Source organism: Heloderma suspectum, chromosome 1, assembly GCF_057233095.1.
Source record: "Heloderma suspectum isolate Gila_16-S chromosome 1, 16-S_ref, whole genome shotgun sequence".
Lineage (NCBI taxonomy): Eukaryota > Metazoa > Chordata > Lepidosauria > Squamata > Helodermatidae > Heloderma > Heloderma suspectum.
The window spans coordinates 414,567,300-414,593,740 of NC_139458.1; the positions used below are offsets into that span (position 1 = coordinate 414,567,300).

The 26,441-nt window shown below is 43.7% G+C and overlaps 1 protein-coding gene across 1 annotated transcript in view; it reads right to left on the reverse strand.

Moving 5' to 3' along the window:
* Positions 1 to 1,037: 1,037 nt before the first annotated feature.
* RRP36 (ribosomal RNA processing 36) overlaps positions 1,038 to 26,441 on the reverse strand; it is a 37,669-nt gene continuing 12,265 nt past the window's right edge. Inside the window, exons 3-8 of the mRNA XM_084829051.1 lie at positions 14,775 to 14,913; positions 9,300 to 9,366; positions 8,733 to 8,837; positions 8,547 to 8,621; positions 8,243 to 8,360; positions 1,038 to 6,717 (exon numbers count right to left, since the gene is read on the reverse strand). Of these exons, the coding sequence (XP_084685177.1) occupies positions 6,578 to 6,717; positions 8,243 to 8,360; positions 8,547 to 8,621; positions 8,733 to 8,837; positions 9,300 to 9,366; positions 14,775 to 14,913 (644 nt within the window). The 3' untranslated portion in view covers positions 1,038 to 6,577. The remainder of the gene's footprint in view (positions 6,718 to 8,242; positions 8,361 to 8,546; positions 8,622 to 8,732; positions 8,838 to 9,299; positions 9,367 to 14,774; positions 14,914 to 26,441) is intronic.

A 26,441-nucleotide genomic window follows, 5' to 3' on the forward strand; every position in this document is an offset into this window, starting at 1 on the left:
TCGAGCAAGTTTGCTCATCAGGATATCATGGGGCACTTTGTCGAAAGCTTTGCTGAAGTCGAGGTATATGATGTCTACAGCATTCCCACGGTCTACAAGGGAGGTGACTTGATCAAAAAATGAGATCAGATTTGTCTGGCAGGACTTGTTTTTGACAAATCCATGTTGGCTTCGAGTAATCACGGCATTGTTGTCAAGGTGCTTCCAGATGGATTGCTTTATGATCTGCTCCAGAATTTTCCCAGGGATTGATGTCAGACTGACTGGTCTGTAGTTCCCAGGTTCCTCCTTTTTACCCTTTTTGAAGATAGGGACAACGTTAGCCCTCCTCCAGTCATCTGGCACTTCCCCGGTCCTCCATGATTTCTCAAAGAGAATAGACAGCGGTTCTGAGAGTTCTTCTGCCAGTTCCTTTATTACTCTAGGATGCAGTTCATCTGGCCCTGGAGATTTGAACTCATTCAAAGTAATGAGGTGTTCCTTGACCATATGCCTGTCGATCTCAAGCTGCAATCCTGCCCCTTCAGCCTGTACTTCGCCTTTGCCAGGGGGGTCATAGACCCTCTTTTGGGAGAAGACTGAGCCAAAGTAGGAATTGAGCACCTCTGCCTTTTCTTTGTCATCTGTTATCATTTTGCCATCCTTATTTAATAGCTGAACAATCATTTCTTTCCTCTGCCTTTTACTATGCACGTAGCTGAAGAAAGCCTTTTTGTTGTTTTTAGCATCCCTCGCTAACCTCACCTCGTTCTCCGCTTTAGCCTTCCTGACGCCATCCCTGCAATTCTGTGCTACCTGCCTGTACTCTTCCTTTGTTACTTGGCCTTCTTTCCACTTCTTATATGTGTCCTTTTTTGTTTTCAGGTCATCCCTAAGCTTTTTGTGAAGCCACATTGGCTTCTTCTGTTGTCTTCCACCTTTTCTTCTTGTTGGAATTGTTTGTGATTGTGCCTTGAGAATTTCCTTTTTTAAAAGTTCCCACCCATCTTGGACTCCTTTTCTCGCTAGCATTGTTTTTCTCGCTAGCATTCCATCCACTATGTGTATGGAACGTAAAAGGATGCACATACCCCCAAAAAGTGCAAGCCAGTCAATGTGTGGACAGTCAATGGGAATTCCACTTTTAGCATATTGTGGAAGAGGAATGATTGGCAGCATGAGGTGCCTTCTGTTTGCAAGTACCCCAAGGATTCGGGGAGTGGACAAAACCAGTGGAGGCTGATGGCTCAAATTTCGGTGGGGCTGTGCATCAATTCTGGGTTTAAGGTGCTGAACCCTAGCCCCAAAATAGGTTCAGCACATTGGATAGCTCCTTCAGAGTTCTGGCTGGCTCTGACTGAAACCCAGAGTGGATTCACAACCCTGCCAAAATCAGAGCCACCAGCCTCCACTGAACAAAACAAACGAAGCCAGGCAAGCTATCACAGGGGAAGTGTTGATGGTCTTGTTGACCAACATGCTGCCATCTGTGGGAAATGGGAGACATATTGCATTGGAGGAATGACAGACATGACCTTGGCCCTCTTGTTCCATCTGTAAAGCTGTTCAAATCCCAGTGAGGTTAAAGATCAGTATTTTCTTAGGGGATTCCAGGGGAACTGGAAGTGGCGAAGGAAGAAACCAGAAGTGCCGAGATTTGTTTTGAAAGCACTGAAGAACTGGCCCCAAGTTGCAGAGAACTATGCTTGCAGAATTGCTTTCTACAAAGAAGTGAAAAACCTCTGTGGGACCGTTGGCTGTCCAAGATCCAATTTCAGCCAGTAGCTCAGCTCCAAGATATTGAATGGGCACAAGTTCAAGAGGCATTGCCAAACTAGAAGAAAAAGGCAGATGATTAAGCAGACCCAGCCAGAACAGAGTCAAGCTTGAATCCCTGCATGTAATTCACCATAACTGCCCTCTTCCGTGCAAAATGCAGCAGGTAATTATGTAGCACATCCCCCCCTTCTCACCCACCCCTTTCCCCCCCACAGGCACAGGGATGGTTACTTCTCATTGCTTTTTATGATTCCCAATTGCTGTTTTAATTTTTTATGATTTTCACTAATTTGAGAAAGTAGCTTTCTTCCCTATATTTGGGTCATTCATTTCCATGAGTATATAGCAAGGCAGCCAGTTGTTACTTCAATACACTCAAGCCCACTAAATAAAATTCCTCATTAACTTTGTAAATATATTCAGAAGGGAAATTTTACAGAGGGGGGAAATAAAAACAAACTGACCTTGCAGCTCTGCTTTCCTTCTAAGGGCATATTTAAACTGCTCTCTGTGGGGACTGAGGATGCCGGTTTAGCACGTTCATCCCTATAACCCAGATGATGTACAGGGAGCAATCCTGGAGCATATTAATCTAGGCTAACCTTCCCCAACTTGTTGCTCTCCAGGTTGGACCACAACTCCCATCACCCACAGCCAGCATATCTGGAGGGCACCAAGTTCGGGAAGGCTGGCCTAGGCCATTGTAAACCTAACTACAGTAAAATAACAACAACCACAACAACAACACTAGACAAAACTACTGTCACCCTGAGCAAGTGAGAACAGTGCATAACAGCACTTACACCATCTTGGGCAAGTAAAAACAGCCCAAAATATGCCTCAGGTGTCTGATATAAGGGATTTACTTCATGCTAGGAGCAAGGACTTCATATAAGGGAAGGTTCCATCATGCAGCATGTCCCACCGTCAGATGATCACTCCAAGAATATAGTGAAACCTTTATTTTGGTGAATAAAAATACGATTCTGGGGAGAATTAACCAAATATTTATGAGCACATACTTTAATGGGGTAGGCAACCTGGTGCCTTCACTATGTTTTGGGCTACAGCTCCCATAAGCCACAGCCAGCAGGGCCATTGGTCAGGAATTATGGGAGTTGCAGTCCAACACTTCTGGAGGGCGCCAGTTTACCTACCGCAACCCCATCATTTTATATAAAACAAGGCGCATAAATATTTGAGGAATTCCATTAGGTTTTTATATTAACTTAATCACAGCAGGCTGCAAGACTCAACACCAACACCCAGGAGGTGGTGGGCTTTTCTTCTCTGGAGACATTTAATTACAGGCTGGATGGGGAGACTTTAAGTTTGTGCCATCCACTTTCATTTTTTTAATAGAACTTTGAGATCCACCAACCAGAGCCAGGTGGCTCAGCAGGGCAGAAATACACTAAGAATTTAAGGACAGGTTGCCTCTGAACACATGCTCAGCCCAGGACAAAACCCACTCCTGGTTTCCCCGCAAGCTTTGTTTCAGCAGACTAATTGGGGGGGGGGGGTTAGTTGTTGCTACTTTTACACAATTGGGAGTCAGAAAGTCTGCCGATCTACCACAAATCAGTCACAGCTCTACAGTAGCTCTCAGTCTACTTTCTGCCTACCCCAGGTACCTCAAGATACCTTCCAACTGTAAAACTCTGATTCTGTGTTCTAAGCCAGAGGATCATAAGCAGAAATTCTGGTGGTCACAGTTTTGATGCCCAGCATGACTCTTTGCTTCTCACATCCCAAGACTAAAATATGCTAACATGATTCCATTTAAAGCAGCTTCTTATGTGGTGGATAGTAGCTTGCAAGATGCAGGCACCCATGTAAAGGGCCAAAACAAGAACCCTGCTCCTTATGCCTCAGTGCCCTGAAATTCTTCTGTCCATCCAGAAAAAGAAGCAATGTTCTTTGCACTTGACAAGGATACATTAGTAATGAATACTAAGTTGGCAAGTACTAAAGGGCTGACAAGATTTGGAATACGAGATAAAAACCTGAAAAAGTGATCTGCTTTTTGAAGCAGTATGGAATGAAGCCATACTGGTAATTACTAGGTGAAGACATCAAGTTATACTGGAGGGAGGGGGGAAATGCTATGAGAAAATGGTATGAAATGTCTGCACACTATTAAAATAAGCAGTCCTATGAATATGTTCATGAGGACACATTTGCTTGTCTGTTTTGTATCAACAGATCAAAAGGGAAAGTTTGGTTTTATTAACAGAATTTTACTCTGAGATCTGTTCAGTGAAATGTAGCTACAAAACATGTCACCAATTAGTGACCCAAGGAGCTCTGTCAAAATGAAAACAGTCTGTCTCCACAGTAATGAGATTCTGCAATTAGTATCTTTGTACAAAATGTCTAGGAAGTTGACCATAGTCCAGTTCAATGTTAGAAGACTGTGCTATTGCCTTATGGAAGGTTTCTGCTGATGCAGTACCTGTGCTTACTGAGACACTCTCTTAAGCCTCCATAGTATCTGCAAACAAAACATCTGGAAACATAGTTGAGCAGCACTAATAGGTAGCAGCAGGAAGAAACAAGTGCTGACTGGGAAGGCAATTCTAAAAAAAGGAGGTAGTTGAAGAGGAGCTTACGCAGGCCACATAGTAAAAAAAACTAAGGACTGGGGGCCCAAGGTTTAGGGGGAAAAGCAGAGTGGATTGAAAGCTAAAAATGGCAAGGATCTCCCACTCTGTATGCCAAGCTTTTAGGTCAGCTCCTGGAAGGAGGAGTAAAAGTTGGGAGAGTGATGCAATCCCTTCCCCTTCTCAACTGAAGCTAAATAAAAGTTTGCCCTTAGAAAATCTACAGTGGCGAGAAAAAGTTTGTGAACCTTAATGATAATTACGGAAATTCCATAGTTTTACCATGATAGTCTTTGTGAAACAAAATCAGTCCTTTTCTAGATATCCAATAGGGTTTATATTAACCAATTCCATGTCTTGTGAAATAAAACATATAAATTAGGCAAACAATGAGTACTTAAGAGTCGGGGTATGTGCAAAAGTAAGTGAACCTCTGGTTGTATCAGCTCACTTAAAGGGAATTAGTAGAATCAGATGTTTAAGTAATTAAGTAGATCTTCAGGGGTGACTTTGGGAGGACCCATCCTATAAAAGGATCAGAAACTTTGTGAGTTTGGTCTTCACCATATGGTTGTGTGGAAACATGTCTTTTGATTGTGGCATGACATCTCTGAGGACTTCAGAAAAATAGTTATTGCTGCTCATCAGTCTAGAAAGTGTTAGAAACCCATTTCTAAGGATTTGAGGCTCCACCAATCCACTCTAGGACAGATAGTCTATAAATGAAGAAGGTTCAAGACCACAGTCACTCTAACCAGGAGTGGTCGTCTTACCAAAATCACGCCAAGAACACACTGGTACATCATCCAGGAAGTCAAAAAGAACCTCAGAGTAACATCCAAGGATCTGCAGGCCACTCTCACCTTGGCTATTGTGAATGTTCATGACTCAATGATGAGAAAAAGACTGAAAAAAATGGTGTTCAGGGGAGGATAGCCAGGAGGAAATCACTGCTCTCTAAAAAGAACATTGCTGCCCATCTGAAGTTTGCTAAAGGTCACATAGATGATCTCCAAGACTTCTGAAACAATGTTCTCTTGACAGACAAGACAAAGGTAGAACTTTTGGGCCTCAATGAGAAACGTTATGTTTGGCAAAAAAACAACACTGAGTTCAAACAGAAGAATCTCATCCCAATCACCAAGCATGGTGGAGGGAATGTGACGGTTTGGGCCTGCTTTGCTGCCTCAGGACCTGGACAACTTGCCATCATTGACACAACCATGAATTCTGCAATGTATCAGAAGATTCTAGAGGAGAATGTCAGAATGTCTCATCCATCCATGAGGTGAAGCTGAACTGAAAGAGGGTCATGCAACAAGACAATGATCCTAAACATACAAGCAGATCTACAAAAGAACGGCTTCAGAAGAAGAATCCCATGTTTTAGAATGGCCTAGTCAAAGTCCAAACCTAAACCCCATCAAAATGTTGTGGCAGGACCTGAAGTGAGCTGTTCATGCAAGGAACATCTCAAATGTCACAGAGTTGAAGTAGTTCTGTAAGGAGGAATGGGCCAAAATTCCTCAAAACCAATGTGAGAGACTGAGTAACAGTTACAGGAAGCACTTACTTGAAGTACCTGAGTACCAGTACCTGAGGCGGTATGCCTATGTACACCAGTTGCTGGGGAACATGGGCGGGAGGGTGCTATTGCACTCATCTCCTGCTTCTGGTTTCCTGGTTGACAGCTGGTTGGCCACTGTGTGAACAGAATGGTGGACTAGATGGACCAGCAGGGCTCTTCTTATGTTCTTATGAAGTCATGGCTGCTCAAGGGGGGCCCACCAGGTGCTGAATCTAAAGGTTCACATACTTTTTCACAGATGGATATTGAATGCTGAATCAGTTGTGGATAAATAAATGTTAAAAAAGCATCATGTTTGTGTGTCATTTGTTTAATCATGTTATTGTTCCTTATCTAGGATTATGCAGTTAGATTAAGATCTAATAACATTTTAGGTTGGAAATACGACAATCCTAAGGAGTTCGCAAACTTTTTCTCGCTGCTGTAAGGGGCTTGTGTGAGACTGGAAACTTCACAACTTAATTTTGCCCAAACTCTCATTTGTGGCAGAAAACCTGGACCACTGGATGTTACCTTGCTAGGGGTCGAACAGCCACAGTCAATAGGTGTCTTATGGCAGCAAATTTGCATCTTTTACAATGTTGTCTGCACAACTGGCAGAGCCAGTATTTTTTTCTGTAGCTAGATGTTATACGTCTTTCCTAAAAGGGAGCCTCCTTTTGTCCTTAGCAGCGTTCCTTTTCCTCTTCTTGCTCAGGAAGCTCTCCAGCTTGCCACTCTTTTTCAGCTCTTTGTACTTCTCAGCCAGTTCCCGTTTCTGCTTATCCGCTGCAGAGCAGAAAAGGGGAAGGTGGCCTTAATTCAAGCCAGCGCTATTCATGTCACAAGCAATTCCCATTCCTAACTCAAGCTCTGTTTCCAACTCCCAACCCTCTCCCAGTGCAGTCCCATAATAAACATGTTGTGTAATTATCAGCAATTTTGACTGCATACCTCATAAGTAAAGGGATTTTATTTATTTTATTTATTCCCTGTCTTTCCACCAAGGAAGTGGCACTCAAGGTAGATATTTAGAGAAGGGATGTCAAGAATCACCATCCAATCCTTTTACTTTCCACTATCCCCCAGTGTAATTAGTAACTAGATCCCATGAACAAAACACATGAGGACTCCATTCAAAGTGGTGGTGGTGGCAAGCCCGAAAGAGACAACTGAAATAGCTTCATTACTTTACAGACAGTAAGGCTGTCCACACAACACACTTACCCACACCCAGTGGTTGAATGTGGGTTGTTTTGAACTGTGGATTGTTTGGTGAACCATGGGTTATCGTGTTGTCTGAACGCAGCACATTTTCCACAGGGTGGGTTATCATGTTGTCTGACCATGCAGTGTGGCTTCATAACCACCCTGAACAATCCAACATCAAACCACAGGTTCTCAAGGTGGCTTGCTCGAGAAAATAAGCCACACTGCATGGTTAACAAGCCACCCTGGCTGCATTCAGACAACACGCTAACCCACAAACAACCCTCAGTTCAAAACAACCCACACCCAACCACTGAGTGTGAGTCAGCATGTTTTGTGAACAGCTCCGGTAAATGGTGTCAGAACAAGCCTGTCAGGTGCCCACAGTCACACAAGGTTTGGGGCAAGGTCTGGGGCAAAATCAGCAGTATTGCTACCACTTTCCCCAGTCTATTTAACTGACTCCATCAAGTCCTTGCTCAGTTGACTGTGACTATAAAGCAGGGATGGGGAACCTCTGGCCTACACTAGATGCACCCCCAGGGGATTCCCGATCAGGCTGCAAGCTTCTTCTGCTCTTATCTCCAATCCGTGATTGGAGATAAGAGTATTTAAAGGCAATTAAACTTTAAGTACCCTGCATAGAACTGAACTGTGCTTTGCAGGCAAAAGAGCTGTTGCACTGGGGCTTACTCCTGACTAGACTTGCTTAGAGCTGAGCTGTGCTTTGTATGCTTGGTGGGGAAATGCCCAAATTGGTCAGAATTACATAGAGCCCTGCCCACTTTGCTTCCTCTGTCCTTGGCCCCACCCTGTGTCCCTAGCCCCACCCACTGATGGAATGCAGTCCCCAAGACCCTTCCAAAATGGCAATTTACCCCCTGGGCCAAAGCAAGGTTCCCCACTCCTGCTATAAAGAGTTCTTCCTCTCACTCTGTTCAAGAGTCATAACAATGCCAATCCAAGTGTCCAATTGTTCTGGACCAATTTATAGGCATCAGAAATGTGTATTCTATTTGATCTTATGTATTAATGTTGCATGGGTAATACACTAAGGTCAAGGCCTCAGCAGTGCAATTGCTGCCTACACATGGCCAACACTTACATTTCTTTAGATAGAAGGGCTTCTTTCCCTGCTTGGCCAGCTCCCGCTGCTGTCTCTTCAAGGCTAGGTCCTTTTCTCTCTCCTTCTGCCATTTCTTCTGTGCATCCTCCTGCTGTGTCTAAGGAGCAAATAAGGGCAAGTGGCAAGCATGCCAGGGCACACCAGGGTCAGATTTCTCTTCTCCCCAATCTCATTTGCCTCACTGGAGCTTCCTGCCTGATGGTTGCGCCAAACTTTGGCTGTCCGTCTCCCACATCTCAGAAAGGGAAACAAGCTGGTTCAGTTCACTGCGACACCAACTCACCATCCGCTTAAGGAGCCGTTGCAACTTGTCTTGCTGCTCCACATTTCGGCTTTTCTTTAGTTGCTTCTGAACTACCTGCAGGAGGAAGAGATGGGAAAGCAGTGATCAACTCTCCAGCGGCACCACCTTTCACTCCCAGGCTGTGAGGAAAAGAGGATACTCAAAAACAGGTATTCACAGCATTACCTCCTTCTCCTTCTTCCTGAGGTCATTCAAGAAACCATAGGTCTTTTCAAACACTTCCGGCTTATATGCGCCAGAGAGGTCATCAAAGCGTGGGTCTCGAGGCACCTGTGGGGGAAGAAAGGGGAGCAGACACCAACATTTGAGCAGTGCCAGAAAGCAGCTTCTCACATCTACGGTGGGGTGGGCAGAAAGTAGATCTCCAGATGTTTTGGACTTCAGCTCCCAGCATTTCTGACCACTGGCCAACCTGGCAAAGGCTTCTGGGAGTTGAGGTCCCAAACATCTGAAGACTTACCTTCTGCTCATCCCTGGTCAAGGACACCCATCTTGTGTAAGCAAGGCCAGTTGTATCTATACCATTTCTGTCACACATGCTGGTAACTTCCCTCATCTCGCCTGATGCAGCACTGTGCCATGAACTAACAACTAAGCTAACGGCCTTCTCAAATGTCACACTAAATCTATTACATTCATTCCTTCTATGCCATTATCAATGTCTTACTGCCTCAAACACTCTTTTCTACTTGTTTGTTTTGTCTTTCCGTCCACAGACACAAGAGAACCCACCTTCTTTTTAATAGGCACAACTTGTCGCAGAAAGGGAACCGGCTTCTTGGCTGAAATTTCCAAAGGCCTGTGGGGGACAGAAAAAGCACGCTCTTGGGAAAGGGAAAACCAGAGGAATGTCTTGTCACTGGGTGGCTTGATTCTCACAACTATCTCACCCAATGGTTTTTTCCCCACTCCACACTATGACCGCTACAAAAAAATCAAAAGATACCCTCCAGTGAGCTTTCAGAAACCAGCAGCTGCTATGCGCAAGAGAATGAAAGCATTTGGGAAAGCAAAAAGGCTTTTGGAACCACCTGCCAGGTGAGAGGGAAAAGAAGCAGCAGACTGCAAGGTGAACATTCATCTTCACTATCTCCACTCACTCCACTACCAAGTATTGCTCTCTCATCAGATTTCTGGGGTATCAATTAGTACCACAGGATTCTTGCAACGAGCATCTCCACTCTCTGTATCTCTCTTTCAGTCCTACCCCGAAAACTGTGGGCTTGTCCGTTTTGTTTCCTGCTTACACACAGACCTAACTCCCTCCTTCCCCCTGTCTAAAGAGGGGAGGGGGGGATAAGGATGACCCATCTCTGCCTATCACCTATGCCTTCTGAGATCCCATTGAAACACATTACCTGAATATTATGGATTATCAACTGTCTTTTTGCAGGCCTTCAAAGGCAGTGCCTCCAGGCAACCCACACTGATAGCTCTACTCCCAGATCAACTCAACAAACCCCATCCCATAACAATGCTATAGACAGCACTCTGTGCACATGTGATAGTTTCATGGATGAAAGGGGATGGACTGGCCTCAAAGTAAGGCGTGTCTTAAGAAGGCAATTCCCCTTCAAAACTTAAAGGAATCCCCCACGGGGTTTAAAGGGAGGTGGGGGGTGGAGCTGAGCTTGGAAGTTGTGCATCTGATGGTGTGCTTGTTCTGAGATTAATTCCCCCTTCTCCTGCCATCTCCCTCATAGCTTAAAGTAGGGGTGGGCAACTAATGGCTTATACATTAGTTTATAAGTGATACATTTTAACTGTTTGTTTAAAATCACTTATAATAGCTGGCATGTTTTTAAGCTGTAAAATGTATATCAAAATTGTTTTTCTTAAGATATGTAAATTCACTTTTAAAGAATTCTTTGTATCATATGTTTCAGTTGCCCTTCATGAAGTGAAGTCTCTCAAAACATGTCGGGGAACACAAATACATCAGGAAATTTTGGGCTCAGAGGACATACCAGTGTAGATCCACCAAGCCAAATTCCATTCCCCACTAAGTAGCCAGAGGTATGATCCTCTCTGATGTCAACATGTCCTAGTAGCATAACGGAAGTGTGTATATGCAGCTGTCAGCAACTTTTGTTTGGGGAGGGAGCAAAGATGAGGGGTAAAGGAGGGGACCATGTCACCCCCCTTATTTTTCTGCAAGGGAGCAGGTCTCTATCTCCTTTCGGATCCTGCCCTACCTCGTCTTGGCTCTGGGTGTATCCACACACCCACTAGTCACTTTGCTAATGCATAGCATGATAGGGTATAAATATGGAAACTCAAGAAAACATTTTAATTCTGTTGGCGTAGGTGGATTCTGATAGACTGATTGTACTGTGATGATTGCAATCTGTATGGCAAATTAATTTATATAATCAGCATGCATAATAGGAAAAAGCTAATAAAAAAGCTTCCAGGCTGTGTGCATCTAATTAAGTGTTCTTACCAGTCTGTCCCCTTTCCACCTGCATTTATTACCTTTAAAGAGGGCTTCATTCACTTCAGAATTGGAGGGCAGAGACTCCAACTCATTACATGTACATTGCTCTGAATGCGAGGGACCAAAGTTCCAAACAAAAATATCTTCTCCAACTCAATTTTGATGCTCAGAAACAAGATTTTTGTTTGAAATATTGGTCCTTAACTTTTATTTGCATATCACAGTCTATTGCTGGTTGGAAATTATTTCTTTTTTGTATACATTACTCTGAACTCCAAAAGTTGACCCATCTGAGGTCTCTGAATGTTCCCATTGTATAAACTGCAATTTTTCATCTCAATACCCAAAGACAGGTAAATATGGCTTCCATATATTTAGGACATAAGTTTTTTTGGATTGATGAAATGACATCTGCATCTCTCTAGAAGTGGACCCCAACCTAAGCTACTTTGGGATGCTCAAAATCTCTTAAGTATCTAGCAAACTGCTTTTTATCATCAGTACTTGATCCAATGGCTGCAGCTTAAAGGATCTGGAAACCACCATCCAGGCATTTGTCACCTCAAGGTGTGGCTGCTGCAATGTGCTGCATATAGGGCTTCTCCTGAAGAGTACAAAAAGGAGCTACTGATGCAAAATGCAGCAGCCCATTTATTAATGAGGAATAACTAGGTAACACTGGTGTGGTGGGATCTGCTTGTCTACTAATTAGCTTCTAAGCCCATTTCAAGATGTTGGCATTACCCTTTCAAACGCTAAATAGCCTGAGTCCATGCCATCCAAGGGAACGCCTCTCCCCATTATGAGCTTTTCTGTTAGTAAAAATCAACAGGAGAGGTCCCACGTGGAATTTCCCCCTTTGAGAGAAGTGTAACTTAGTTGGGTCAAGAGGCAGGGCTTTTCAGTCACTGCCTCCATTTTAGGGGATGCCTTTCCAGGTGCGGCCTCAAATATCCAGATTTATTACAATTTATGAAGGAATAATTTTAAATCCTCCTCTTTGAGAAAGCTTCTAATCTGTCATTTGATGTTAAATCAGTTTCAGCATTGTTTGTGTTCTTAAAGTTTGTATTTGTGGCTTTTATGTGGTCATTATTCAAAGCTTTTATTTTTATAAGAAGTGATATATAAACTTTTTTATACAAAGTGGTGGGGGGAGAAACCAAGCACCACTCTTGTCTTATATGAGTTTAAAAAATTGTTCCAACTGCTCTGTGCAATTTTAATTGTGTTAGCTTCTTTAATTGATTTAGTCAATGGAAAAGCAGGATATAAAAGAAACAAAACTGACTATAAATACTAACGCAAAACAAGAATTCAGACAAGGTTTACACTTTAGCAAAGGAGTATTCCTGCATTATTACTTGCTACCTCTCTCAGGTGCAATATCTTACCATGTAGCATCATCACTGCCTTACCACCTTTCAAAGCATTTTCTACCAACAACAGCCAATTATCCTAATGACAGAGCATGCAGCACTCTCAGGAAGCTTGAAAATTCTTCACTATCTCTCCAATAGGGTGATTCAGTAAAGTTATCCTGTCACCCACTTTGTCACTTTCATTCTCGGGGGTGACATCACCACAATGACAACATTAAGGTTTAATGAGATGCTGTATAAAGCCTTTAACAGCCTGAAAAGATGACACCTATAACCTATTTGGCAGTGACATTAACAAAAGTCACACTCCTTTTGTATGAACTGCATCGTTATACTATTGTCTCCAGACACAGCAAGAAAAGACAGAGCTTGCAGCTAGTCCTAGGAAAGAGATGGCTCTCTAAAAAGTAGCTTCTCTAGGAGGTAACATCAAATTCTCATCTGGAGAAATGGAAATCAACAAAATTATGAGGAATGGAGAAAACAAGCAAGCTCATCTTCCTGTCTGACACAGATGGAGTTAAGTTTTTATTAGCTAGCTGTAAAGACAGCACACCTGACCAAGGTCAAGGCAGTATTATGGAGTCCCACAGGTAGAATTGCTAGCCCCTGAAGCAGAGGCAGCACCTGTTGCTTTAACAGCTCCAGGGCAGCAAAATGTTATTTCAGAATGGTATCTTCTGCCGTTGCAATGGTTCATTTCCCCACAACCTGCAGATTGCCATCTGGTGGCACTGGCAACCCAGAAGTGGGCCTTCTCAGTGGTGGCACCCACCATGTGGAATGCCCTCCCCTTTGGTATTCAGGAGGTGCCAACTGTGGCATGTTTTAGCTACCTGTTAAAGATTTCTCTCTTCACCCAGGCTTTCTCTAATTGTGCTGCCCAGTTTGCAAATTGTTGCATTTTGAGTTTTTTACATTTTCAAGGTTTAAACCACACAGGATTTGTATACATCATGATGTTTTTATATTTTAATTCTATTTTGGTTTCTTGTACTGTAAACCACTTCAATATTTTTTTCCAGATGTGGTAAACAGTCTGTAAAATGATTAAGTAACTAATCCTCACACCAGTCAGGTCCCTGCAGGCCTTCAGACACCCCTTCTTTTTAACTTCTAACACATACTGGCTTCCAATCAGCATGCAGAAGATTTTATAAATCCTGTTCAGTTCATTTTAGTAAAAAAAATCACAGTGCTGGATTGCTTCTGAATCCAATTTCATTCTAGAATGCACCACTGAACAGAGCAGAATTTTGGGAGTCTTCCCTTGAAGCCAAGACAGTTCCTTTAAACAAACAAACAAACACACGCGCACACACACGCACACACACAGATTCAATTCCAGCTGCACTGGGGCTTTTGTACAAAGCATCTCTCAAAAGACTTCAGAGAGTTAAAAATAGAAATAAGCAACCCCTAACAGAAGAGGTATTTTGAGAGGCTTATAGCATTGTCTGGAAAGCCCAGCAAGAGCCTCAGGTACAAGGTAAAATAACAGCAAGAGATATTAATATGGGCGGCAGGGTGGGGGAGAGGAACAGAGACATTTCCAGCTGAAAGTTGGAAATAGATGAGGGCGAACTGATGAAGTAAAGAGCAGATGTCTGCTCACATTCACTGGGCTGTGATATTATGCAGACTGAAACCTAGCTTCAGGATAATGAACAAAGGCTAATGACACACAGCCAATGTGCGGAGCCACAGGGAGGTGTCCTAGGGGGGTCCACACGGTGATCTGCTTGTGTTCCTGTCTGCTTTCATGTCTAAATTACTCATCACATCAATGACAGTTACAGAACACACCAAAGTGTGAGGAGTTGTGAACACAAACAGGGGCCAAGTAGCCACATAAAGCAATCTCAGAAAAGAAGGGAGGGAATGAGTAAGGTCAGGTTAGAAAATTGCAGCAAGAGCATGGGAGCCGATCCAGTCATGTGGACTGTAAGGTGGACACTTCAGGTGTTAGCTCTTCAGAAAAGTCCATACTATCCACTCTCGCATGGAGAGGACCACCCGGCAAAGGAGCCTCTATCAGCACCTCCTTTCCAGGCTGAATACACTTCTGCTCTTCTAGCTCTCCAGAGTCAAATTAGAACTCTCTAGGTCAGCCTTCCCCAGCCTGGTGCCCTCCGGTTATAGTCCCACACATCTGTAGTCCAACATATCTGGAGGGCACCAGTTGGGGAAGACTGCTCTAAGCCCTGCACCAAGCAGAAAAGGGACTTACAGTGAGATCCTAAGCATCTTTACTTTGAGGTAAGCCCTACCCAGTCTAACAGAGCTCGCTTTTTAATAGGCATGCACAGACTGGCAGATTTCGCTAGAACATAGGGGAGTGCCGACGTGTTCTTTGCCTTGGAGATACAGAGCAGGAAATGCGAGTACCTGTGTTTGCTTGGACGCTGCCTCTTCTCTGTTTCTGTGGCATTTGGAGCTCTCTTCCCTGTAGTCATCTGCTGATAAGCCTTGGTCCCAACATGGCTTCTCAACTGCAGAAGCTCCTCAAAAGACATTGAAGACAATTCTGGGGAAGAGGTAAAAAAAGACACGACCCCCCACCCCCAACACATGAATGTCAGTCTCTGGATAATCAAAAAAAGCTCCTTTGCCTCTCTGTCCATGTGAAACATGGAACTCTACGGACTCTTCTGCATTCAAACTGCTTGAATAGCTGAACTGCTACCTCCATTTTATCCTCACCACAACAACCCTGTGAGGTAGGTTGGGCTGAGAGTCTGTGACTGGCCCAAAGTCACCCAGTGAGCTTCCATGGCCGAGTGGGGACTTGAACCCAGATCTCCCAGCTCCCAGTCCCAATGCTCCAGCCGAGAATCAAGGTCATTTATTTTGTATACGGCTAACGAGTGTCAAATCTTTTTGAAAACCAAAAATGCTGTGGTTCACACATTTGGATTTGTGGGCAAAAAAAACCCCTTGGGGAATTTCTGTTCTTATTTTTTTCTTCAGTGTTACAATCAGAGCCAGGGGTTTTGTTTTGTTAGCTCATTCCCTGGCACACTGGTGAAAATATCAGTTGTAATAGTTCACCTGGAACTCTGTAAATGTGATTTTAGTTAATCAATAATTGTCTGTCTTAGATTTCAAGCTGCTGGTGTACCCTGATGTATGTCAGCATCATCAACATATGATGTTTTGGAACTGCAACACAGACAAAATGTTATGCCATACTTTGTGGGTTTGGATGGCATATACTTCTTCCTGGGGCACCTTCCATGGAATGGCACTAATTGTTTATCAGTTTTAACATTCGTATATGTTTCAGAGTACTGGGGGTGGGGTGGGGTGAGTCTTGCAGTTGGACCAAAATGACCAAAGAAGCAGGATTGTTAAGTTTTGTACAAAATGATCCAGCATGGCTCTTCTTACGTTCTTATGATAGTGATGGTGAGAAAACTAGTTTTCCAATGTTTTAAAAATTCAGGTTTGGACAGGGGTTTTGTAAACTTGTGGAGAACTACTGACCCCAATACCGTTTGGGGTGGTGATAATGAAAATGAGTAATTTGTCTGTTCTGAAAATATTGTGTTTCTTGCCCTCTATGCCCTCTTTTCACAGACACACACGCACATGAACACACACACACACACACCTCCCAGACAGGACAGGTTCTGGCCTAAGCATCTTTAAATATGATGGATAACCAGTAACTTTAAATAGCATTTGTTGGGGTCACTTGGACCTCTTACATGCTTGGTATTTCAGTTTTCCCAGTCATTCCAGGCCCCAAAAGCTGTAAGAGTAAAAACAATCACTTTTTTCATTAAATGGGGGACGAGGGCAGGCTGAAACACCACTCTGTTCCTATATGTGCTTCATGTAACTATTTTGTCTTACTCGTGCAATTGTGAGAAGTGGTGATGGCACATAGGCTGCTCAGGTAGTGTGTGCTACAACTGACAGGTCTGTGAGATTTGTTCTTGTTACCACTTATTCACAATTCATGATTATTGCACTGTTACACTGGTGCAACTTATAATTCTGTTATATGTACGTTAATGGCTCCTGGTAGACAGAGGGCTCTGATTTTGCCTCTGTTCCCCATTTAAAATACAAAAAGCAGCTAGACAGGCTGCTGAGCCCATCTAGTTGACATACCTTTCAGTGGGCAGGGAGAGGCCTGGAGAGGCCATACAATACTGCACAACCCAGTCTCTCCCCTCCTACCAGCAGGCCTCCTTTCTCCCTCATCGACTTCTCCCTCTTCGACTTCTCTCTTGCATTATGGCCTCATAAAAGAAGCTTTCCGCAGCAGCTGGGAGGCAGAGAGGAGGGAAGATCTACAGTCGGATCTCCACAGCATCCTATGGAGCTCTAGACACTGTCCAGAAGCCATAGAATTGGTCTCTTAATATTTAAAAAACTGTAGGGTCAGTTAGACCCTACATACCATTCATGTAAATTTTTGTACTTTACATTGTGAGGTATCATTGACCCTGATGAGTTACGTGCAACTATACGGTTTTACTGGAAAAGAAAAGGTTTCAATACATGCTTTTAAAAAATTTGTAGATGGTGTCATGCATGCTTAATAACTTCCACCTGGCATATTATTTGTATGGTTTTCTTGGGGTACATTTTATCTGAATACCGCATTGATACAGTCATTTTTTTCTATCAACAGACAGTTAAAGAGAGCAGAATGCTGCAAGTTTGAGTGCAGTGCAGTCATTTCTAACCCCTCTTACTGTTTCTGAATATAGGACCACTCAAGAATAGCTAAACTGGAAGATCATTTTCATACATGAGGCTTCAATCAGTTTTGGCTTGTATCATCAATCTAAAATGTAAATACAAAAACAACATTGTTCAGAATATAATTTCAGTTTCAAACCTGTCCTCTTCCACCCTGCATTCATATGTAGCAGAATTAGTGGGAGAAGGGCTCAGAGAGATTTTTTAAAGAAATGTACCAGAAGTGTGAGTACATCCCAAGAAAGGGGTGGGGGGTGGGGAGAGACGACGTTTCTTCCATGTCCATTATCGTGCAAGTACCCAGGCTTCCCCTTGGCTTAAGAGTTTTAAAATCAGACATTCCAGCAACACAAATCTTTCCTTAGACTTCATCCCCACCCTCAAGGGATCTCTCAGTCCTCCCTGCAAAGTCTTTTGCATGACAGACTCTGCCCTAAGGATTAAAGAAAAGCCCCTCTAGCTCCCACCTAAAAGTATAACCTGCAGCTAGAACACAACCATTTCCATAGGGCGCCTTCATTAACACTTTGTGGCAGTGTCCCCAAAGTCACATTATTAACCAAATGTCAGCACACATGATGTTTTACAGATTAAATATAAACAAGCAATACCAATCCCTGCTGCAAAGTATTTACAATTTAGGTTTTGATAGGTGTGGAAACAACAGAGGAAGGAAGGAAGGAAGGAAGGAAGGAAGGAAGGGGAAAGGCAAGCACTGCAGGGAATGATTACAGAAACTGAGGAAGCTGCCTCACAGCATTCGTCCATTTAGTCCAAGAGTGGGCAACTTCCGAGGGACAATATCTACACACCACCCCCAGAACCCACCAGGGCTGCACCCCTACCCCCAGTGTGCCACTGAATTTGACACCAAAATTTGGCAGTGTGGCAGCAAAGGAATTTTTCTTTTAATTAAATGCAAACTGTGCCTTTTGTGTTGCTGTTCTGTTGAATTTTGGTAGCCGAATGCTACTTATTTCCCTACAAGGAAAAAAACATACCTATTTTTTGCTGTTGCACCACTGAATTTCAGCAGCAAATTTGGCAGTGGTAGTGGGGCCACAAAAATGGCCCGGGGGGGGGGGGCAGCATGCAGCCCATAGCCCACCTGTTGCCCACCCCTGATATAGCCCACTACTATCCACTCTGGTGGAAGCAGCTCACGGGAAGAGGTTTTTTATATCGCCTGCTGTTTGATTCTTTTAACTGGACATGCCAGGGATTGAACCCGAGATCTTCTGCAATCAAAGCATGTGCTCTGCTACTGAGCTATGGTTCATCCCTACAGGATGTCAGAGAGTGGGATTCAAACCCATGCTTTGAAAGAAAACTGTGGCCTAATGCAGTGCCTTGGCCTGCTCTAGCATCCTGACAAGGAGCTGGATGGTCAAGAGTGAGATTCAACCCCACGCCTCCACACGCAGATGGGCAGAGCCAGGGAGTGCTCGGCCATTCTGATGGCACCATTATGCACAAATGTAGTTAGTTACATGGACTTAATTTCATTTCAGTTGGGATGAGGGATTAAAGGCTTAGTAGAAAAGATGCATTTGGAGGAACCTTTGGAGGAAGAGAGAACAGGTTTGACTTACAGTTGCATTTTAAGTTGAAAGTGTGCATTTTATCTTTTCTGGCATTATCCACATTTCTAACATTCAGACAATTCCCTTCGTCGTCTTTGTTTAAAACGTTAACAATGCCACACTGACATTATTTCTTTCTTCCAATAAGCCAAACATATAATCACTCCTCTAATCTTTCCTGATGGTAAAAGTCTGGATCATAGTTTTTTTTCCCTAGATGTGCTCTGGGTAGGCCAGAAAGAGTGAGAGTGCAACCTCCTGACATAAAACCTCTGCAAGCACAGGCCAAATGATGCCTTCCACCTCATACATCAACACACGATTTGTAATATTGGATCAGACCAGTGACCCATCAAGTCAGCTATCTGGCCCTTGGCAAGGACCAGGGCCTTCTGCTCTAAAGTATGGCGAGCTGGGGCAGGGGCGGGGGGAGAGGAGGAAAATCTTTTAATAACGTGGGCCAATTCTATACAAATTCCTTCCGGTCACTGTAACTGGATTTCATGTAAAAAAACCCCAAGATTGGATTAAGTGCCATTTCCAAACAAACAAAAAAGTAACTCCTTTTTTAAAACATGGCCAGCTGCCACAAATTCTACAGGTCAACTATGTGCCTGACTAAGTAACATTTTTCTGTCCTTGTTCTAAATGATCAACCAACCTCACTGCAATGCTCCCTTAGTTTCTGCTCCCCCCATCCCAACCCCCAAATTCCCAATTATTCATTTGGAGTTCTCACAAATGTCAAATTACAGAGAACACAGTGGAAGCCCATAACAAAATAAAACAGCATGCTGTTTAAAAGGCAATTGCTTTATCAAGTTTGTTTCAAATATATAAAGGCCTACAAACTGGTTTGGGTCCTTTCAGATCTAGACAGCCCAAGGCAAAGCCTAGCTTCTATAACTATCAAAGGAGCAACAATTACAAACTGTACTATGTTCATAGTTGTTAAGCAGAAAAGGATAACTAATGAAAAGGGAAAAGAAAAAAGAGGTATTCAGGGTGGCACAATGTTATTTTAGTGCAAAACCCTGTGTATATGAGGAAAGGATAGTTCCCTGTGGTATATATGGAAACAATGGGGAAATCAATGTAAGACACTGAATATTAACAAATGGCCATTCTGCAGAATGTGTGGAGCTTTATTAAAAAAAACCCTTTAAATCCTGCTCTTTTGTTTTCTCCTTTCTACAGCAGGGATAGGCAACCTGGTTCCCTCCAAATGGTTTGGCGTACAACTCCCATAATCCCTGACTATGGGGTATGATGAGATGTATGATGAGATGGGGTATGATGAGATGGGGTATGATGAGATGAGCTGAGGTTGATGGGAGATGTAGTTCAAAGTATCTGGAGATGACCAAGTTGCCTACCCCTACTTTACAGTATTTATAGACTGCCCTATAACAGAGTTCTCAGGGCAACTCACAACAAGTAATGAAGGGGATTAGAAGGAGAAGGGTAGGAGCCAGGATTCCTGGATGACTGGGTGGTTTAAGAACCGAGGTTTCTGGAAGGCGCATTGGGTTTTATCTGATCAAAGCAGGTGCCAGGCCTCTGAAATGTTACCAGGAAGGAGTTGGATTTGAGTGAGGTGTGTGTAATTGTGAACAAGTGGTTGGTGTGTGCGTGTGTGTGTATATGTGCGAGATATATGTTGTATGTAAATGTGCATGCACGCACACATCTGTAGCCCGCACCACCCCAACAAACAGCTGATAGAGCCCTTGGGGCTGAAAAGGTTGTGCACCCCCTCACTACAGGACAATGGCTAGAAATAACCACTGTGGATAGTATGGGGGGCTTGAACCAGGACAACACAGCTCCACATCCCTGTTCAGCCATGAAGTAATTTTGGATTCTGAACCAATCACCCTCCTTCAGCTTACTTTATCTCACAGGATTTATCACAGGATAAATAATTTCAAGTATTTTGAAGATTCCCCCCCCCCCCCAGCAACTTGGTGGGAGAAAAACATAATAAATACACAAGAAGGATTTGGGGTTTAGCTTGATCCTTGGAAAGCCTGAGTTGATACATCACTTTTTGCATGATGAGTGCTGCCTGTGCTTTGTTAAGCCATGATCTAATAGAAGGAGTTTGTGCGGTTTTCCGCTCCACTACTATTACAGACATTTGGGCACTGTACAGAGATTTAGAGGTCGTGCATAAAATGGAACAGGAGGTTTTTAATGCAAGCTTATACTAGAGCTCTTTCTATTTAATGGAATATGGCTAGATATGCTTTTTGTGGTAACATCAAGAACTTTGCCCCAAAATGTTTGCATAACTGGGAAGTCCTATCAAATGTTGGAGAACATGTCCTGTTGTGCACATTTTCTCCAGCATTTTCCAGGTTCTGATCTGAAAACACTTCAAATGGTGAAGAGAGGGAATAGCTTACATGCACAGCTCTGAAGTAGCTTCCTTTAATGTTGGTGGATACCTTGACGTGGTATCTATTCCTCATCCCTTCTCTGAAAAGGGGAGAAATTAACTGACAACTCATTATTGTACATTCCTGAAGGGATCGTGTTACTATACAGGCCAACTCACTCAAAACAACTGTGCAGCACCTGACACCATCATATAATGTTTGAGATCATGTGAAACGCAGCCTTGCAATTACAGCAACTGTAATCTTGGATCTGCAATCCTGGATCTGGGATCTGCTGACAGAATATGCAGACTCTAGGCCAGCCTTTCCCAACCTTAGGTCCCCAAGACTTTGTTGGCCTACAACTCCCAACATTGCTGACCACTGGCCACACTGGCTGGGGATGATGGAAGTTGTAGTCCAACATCATCTGGGGACCCAAGGTTGGCAAAGGCTATTCTAGGCTGCAACATAGTGGCTGGCCCATGTTCACTCAGGGAATTTTGTGGCTAAGTATGGATTTGAACCTGGGTCTCTCCATTTTAAATCCAACTTTTTTAGCCACTTTTCCACACCAGTTCTTGCACATCTCCTAGTGTAACTCTGCCTACTACCAAAAATACACAACCAGGCAACACCTATTCTTCAGGTGTTGACACTACTATGGTGGGGATGTCTCATTATGTGGACTCAAGCCTTAGTCTTGTGGATTCATTATGTGGACTCAAGCCACAAGTCTCTCTAAGCTGGCCTGTGTGCATACTGCCCCTTTAAAGCAAGACCAAAGCGCAAAGCCTGTGGATTGGATCTTATAAGCTTCTCTCCTAGATGCCCACCTCTAGCTCATGAGCTGACAGGCACCTCCTCTCAGGAGCTAAGAGGCCAGCACACAAACATTCAGGAGAAGGGGGGCTTCTCCTCCCCACACCCCTTCTCTGAGACTAGGCCCTCAACATTCCAGCTCCTGGGAGGGGGAGTCTCCCAGCTCTTCTGTGAGAATCAAGGCAGCACCTTTATCTCTTTCCTTCATGAGGTAATTGGGCAAGGCTTAGCAATTGTAGAATTGCTGACATACAGAGCTCTACTTGCTTGGAACCAATTAAGGCCTGGTGTAAAAAGCCTGCTTACTTAACCATAAAGGTGCTGGTTAAGCTAAATTACATAGGTTATCACCAGCGTATGTGGACTCTGTGAAGTCCACTTCTTCACTCACTAAACAACTCATTACATACACACACACACACACACACACACACACCTGCTAACTAAGAGCAATAGGTCATGGATCTGATGAAATGAGCTTCAGGCTATGAAAGCTTATGCCACAATAAATCTATTCACCTTTAAAGGTCCCATAATGCTTTTTTTTCTTTTCCTTTTTTACCAGTTCCTCACACATGGAAATAGCAATTCACACGTGGCCAAAGAACTGAGTGGCAGGAGAAGCCCTGCCCTCCACACATTGGGCAGTATCCAATACTGCCAAGTGCCAACTCAGCCTCTGCTGTTGCGCTTGCAGCACCCACTATTTGTGCAATGGGGAATTTGTGATTCTAAAAGTAACCCCAGAAATGAGTGGAAATGCTAATTTCCAGAATAGGACTAGTCACCAGAGTTCCCTTCTGCGAGCTCCACTAATCTGCGCCCTTCTGGAAATTACTGTCATTTCAGATTGCTTTGGGAACCACTAGGTTCCCATGGCACTAGCAGCATGTCCAACTATTATTGCACAGGTGGTACTGGATACCATTGTTTACTCTGCTCCCCAACCTGATTTGGGCAGAATGTGCTTCTGGGGAGGGGCTGCTCTTTCCTCTGGCCAGAACTGCCACAGACATTGGTGAGGGACTTCATCAAGTCCCCTCCTGTGAGGATTCAAACTGCCATTAAGTCAGCTGCCTGGGGAAGAACTGTGTGGAAGGAGAAGTCTCGGCCTCCTGGCCTGGTCATTATCTGATCTGTTCCCAAATTTGGCCTTGGGGGTGAGCAATCAGGTGCTTCTAGGGAGGAACTACTCTCAAGACAGCCAGAACTTCTCTTGAGTATTGGGTGGAGGCTATAGCTCAGTAGCAGAGCACCTCCTGCATTCAATCCTCGACATCTCCTGGTAGGGATGAAAAAGCTTCTGCCTGAAGAGAGCCACTGCCTGTCACTGTTGACAATACTGGGCTAGATGGACCAAGGGTCTGACTCAGTATAAGGCAGCTTCCTATGTTACTAACGTGTGCAGACATAAGGTGAGGAAGTCTGTTCTTTTGTTCTATGGCGTAAGATGTACACATGGAAGTCCGCTCCTGCTAAGACTGTCAACAACTTTATTGAAACATGCTTGTAAGCCACCTTGTTACTGTGTAAACTGCTTTGAAAACTTTTTCTTGAAAAGAACTATACAAATATTCCAAAGAAAGATCAATTGTGTGAATAGGTTCGACATCTCCTCAGTACCTCTACTTCCTTGACCTCCCATGACCATCTCTGGCTTATGATACCACCTTGCAGGCCAGGGGGGAACTTCTCTCCTCATTCCTCCTTGACCTTCCTTGGCTTGTTTTCTCCCATTGCAATCTTTGTGCCTTCTTCCATCCTACTTCTTATGGCTGAACAGCCTTTTTCACTCCATGCCAACCTTCTCCAAACTGGCACCTTCCAGATGTGCTGGACTACAACCCCTATCATCCCCAGCCAGCATGTCAACTGGCGGTGCTGTCTGGAGATTATGGGAGTTGTACTCCACCACATCTGAAGAGTGCCAGTTTAGGGAATGATGCTCTATGCTGTTCAAGCTACAGTCCCCTCCCACATTCCAGTCCCTCCTTAAGACCAATTTCCACCCATAGCCTTTCCTACGCTCAAATAATAACATACAAGCCATGCTAGATGCAACCAAATGCTTACCTAGTCCAGCATTCTGTTTACACAGCCGCCAAACAGCTGCCTGTGGGAAGCCTACAAGTAGGACATGAGCATGATAGCACCCTTCCACTTGTGTTCCACAGCAACTGGTATACAGAGGAAAAAGGTCTCCAATACCGGAGGTAGCATATAGGCATCATGACTAGTAGCCACTGATAGCCTTATCCTCCACAAATTTGTCTAATCCCCTTTTAAAGCCATCCAGGTTGGTGGCCATAACTACGTCTTGTGGTAATTAATTCCATAGTTTGTCTATGCATGGTAATAAGAAGTATTTCCTTTTATCTCCCACCATTCAGCTTCATGAAATTCAGCTCATGTATAGCCTCCGCCAAAAGAGGAGCAGGGGGTGGTGGTGAGAGAATATGACGGATTTCTAACATTATTAATGGTGTGGCTTTTAAAAGGGGATCAGACACATTCAGGAGGTTAGGACTATCAACTGCTAATAGACAGAACAGCTAAATGAAACCTCCAGGTTTAGTGTACTGTTGAATATCAGATGCTAGGAGGCAAACCGAAGAGGTGGCCCAGTGGCTATGGGGTGTCACCCTAGGATACGAACTTTCAGAGATGAAAAAACTTTAAAAATGATTCAGCACTGTCATAATTTGCCCTTGAGATACCATAGCAAATGAACAGAATACTGCCATGTCATTTAAAGAAAGTTATTCCTGATTAAGGGGACTGTGAGGAATGCCCATAAGAACTAAGCAAACTAGGCAAGCAGATAACAGTATAGTAAATGAGAAATAATGTTGGCAGATTCAGAACCACACACAACAAAGAAGAATTTGAAGTGCTCTAAAGTTAATAGATGCTAAACTATCTGTGACACTTCTGGGAAAAGATTAGAGATCTACTGTAGTCCAGTCAATAAAACCCTCTCTGCTATATTCAATAGCAGTCACAAAAATACAAAGGATGCATAAGAAAAGAGATGAAAAATAAAATTGAAAACCTATGCCATTATATAAATAAATGGAGCATTCCTCAGGCTGATCTTTGGTTCAACTCTCCCTGTTTAAAATTAATTAAAGGGGGGAAAGACAAATGACGACAGACGCGTGGGAAGAGATTAGAGTTGTTTAGCTTAAAGGAAAAGAAGATTTAACTAAATAAATGGAAAGAAAAAGACGAGTCAAGCACTGCAAGTTACCATCACAATATTGAGATATTCAGGAAGACAGTGAGCAAAATTAAAACTTGAAACCAAAAAACCCACCCCAGGGTACACATGGAGAACCTCCAAAATATCCCCCACAAAAGCCATTCTCAGATTCATTAGTAAATTGCACAGAACAGCCATTGTGCTTTGAGCACCAGTTTTGGAGGAAATACAAGATATACATTAAGTAAATAAATAAAATGTGGTAAGTGTCACACAACTGTGTCCCCTAATATTTATGGGTTGGATCCAGAGAAACAATGGCAGAAGGTGTTTCCTCCCCTTATCAGCCCCCCCCCCCCCAAGGCTCTCCCAAGGTTCAGTGGACCCTGTTGAATGGGCTGGGCTGTGATGTAGGGGGAGCGAGGGGAAAGGGAAGGAATTGTTGAAAATCAGGTGGAGTCTCCTGCTGATTTTTGGCAATTCCCCCCTTCCCCATCAGCCCTCCTCCCCACGCCACAGCCCAACCCATTCAGCAGGGACCACCAAATCTCAAAATAGGCTTTTGCTGCCATGGGGACAAGGGGAAGGAAAATCATCTTCTGCCTACCGCCTTCCACTTGTGTTTCCCCAAGTCCTACCGTAAGTATTTATATGCTACTTTTTGACTGGCCTGTTCTTAAAGCAGCTCACAGTTGTAAGATTCAGAAAACACAAAGCCCTAAAAATAATACTATTGTTACACTCTCTCCAATTCTGGGGAGTGGTGAGGAGTTCCAGGGCCCCAGTGGTCACCTCGGTTTCATACCTTTGGAAGGAAATCACTGGAGGCTTACTGAAGCTTTCTAATATTTGCTATACATTTGAGCATAGTTGGAGGCATGCAGCTTAAACCTAACGAAGGAGAGGCAAAATCCATTGTTTCTACATCAGATGTCTAGGGAGACAGCCAGCACCCTAAGATGCTTGTAGAGTCTAAACTCTGCTCTCTTTTCCTGTGTTGTACTCAAAACCTGCAGTCTATTGTTCTTTTCACATACAGAGTTTGCCTCATCCCCTCTTCTTAGAGGGGGGGAACCCAGATGAGTCATCCCCTCCAACTATTACATAGCCATCTTAGTTCCCCTGGAAACACACTGCCCGGGCTATTAACGCTCTCCCATCCAAGTCCAGGTATTGCCTCAGTGGAGGGCAATCTACAGAAATTTGATAGGAAACTCCTCACACTATCATGAACACACCAGCAAACAAAGCCAGTAAAACAGCTTTTTTAAAAGGGAGATGAATAAGGGAGAATGCAACAGAGCAAAATTGAAAAGCTTGATGAATAGAACGGGTTTAAAGTGGCACCTGA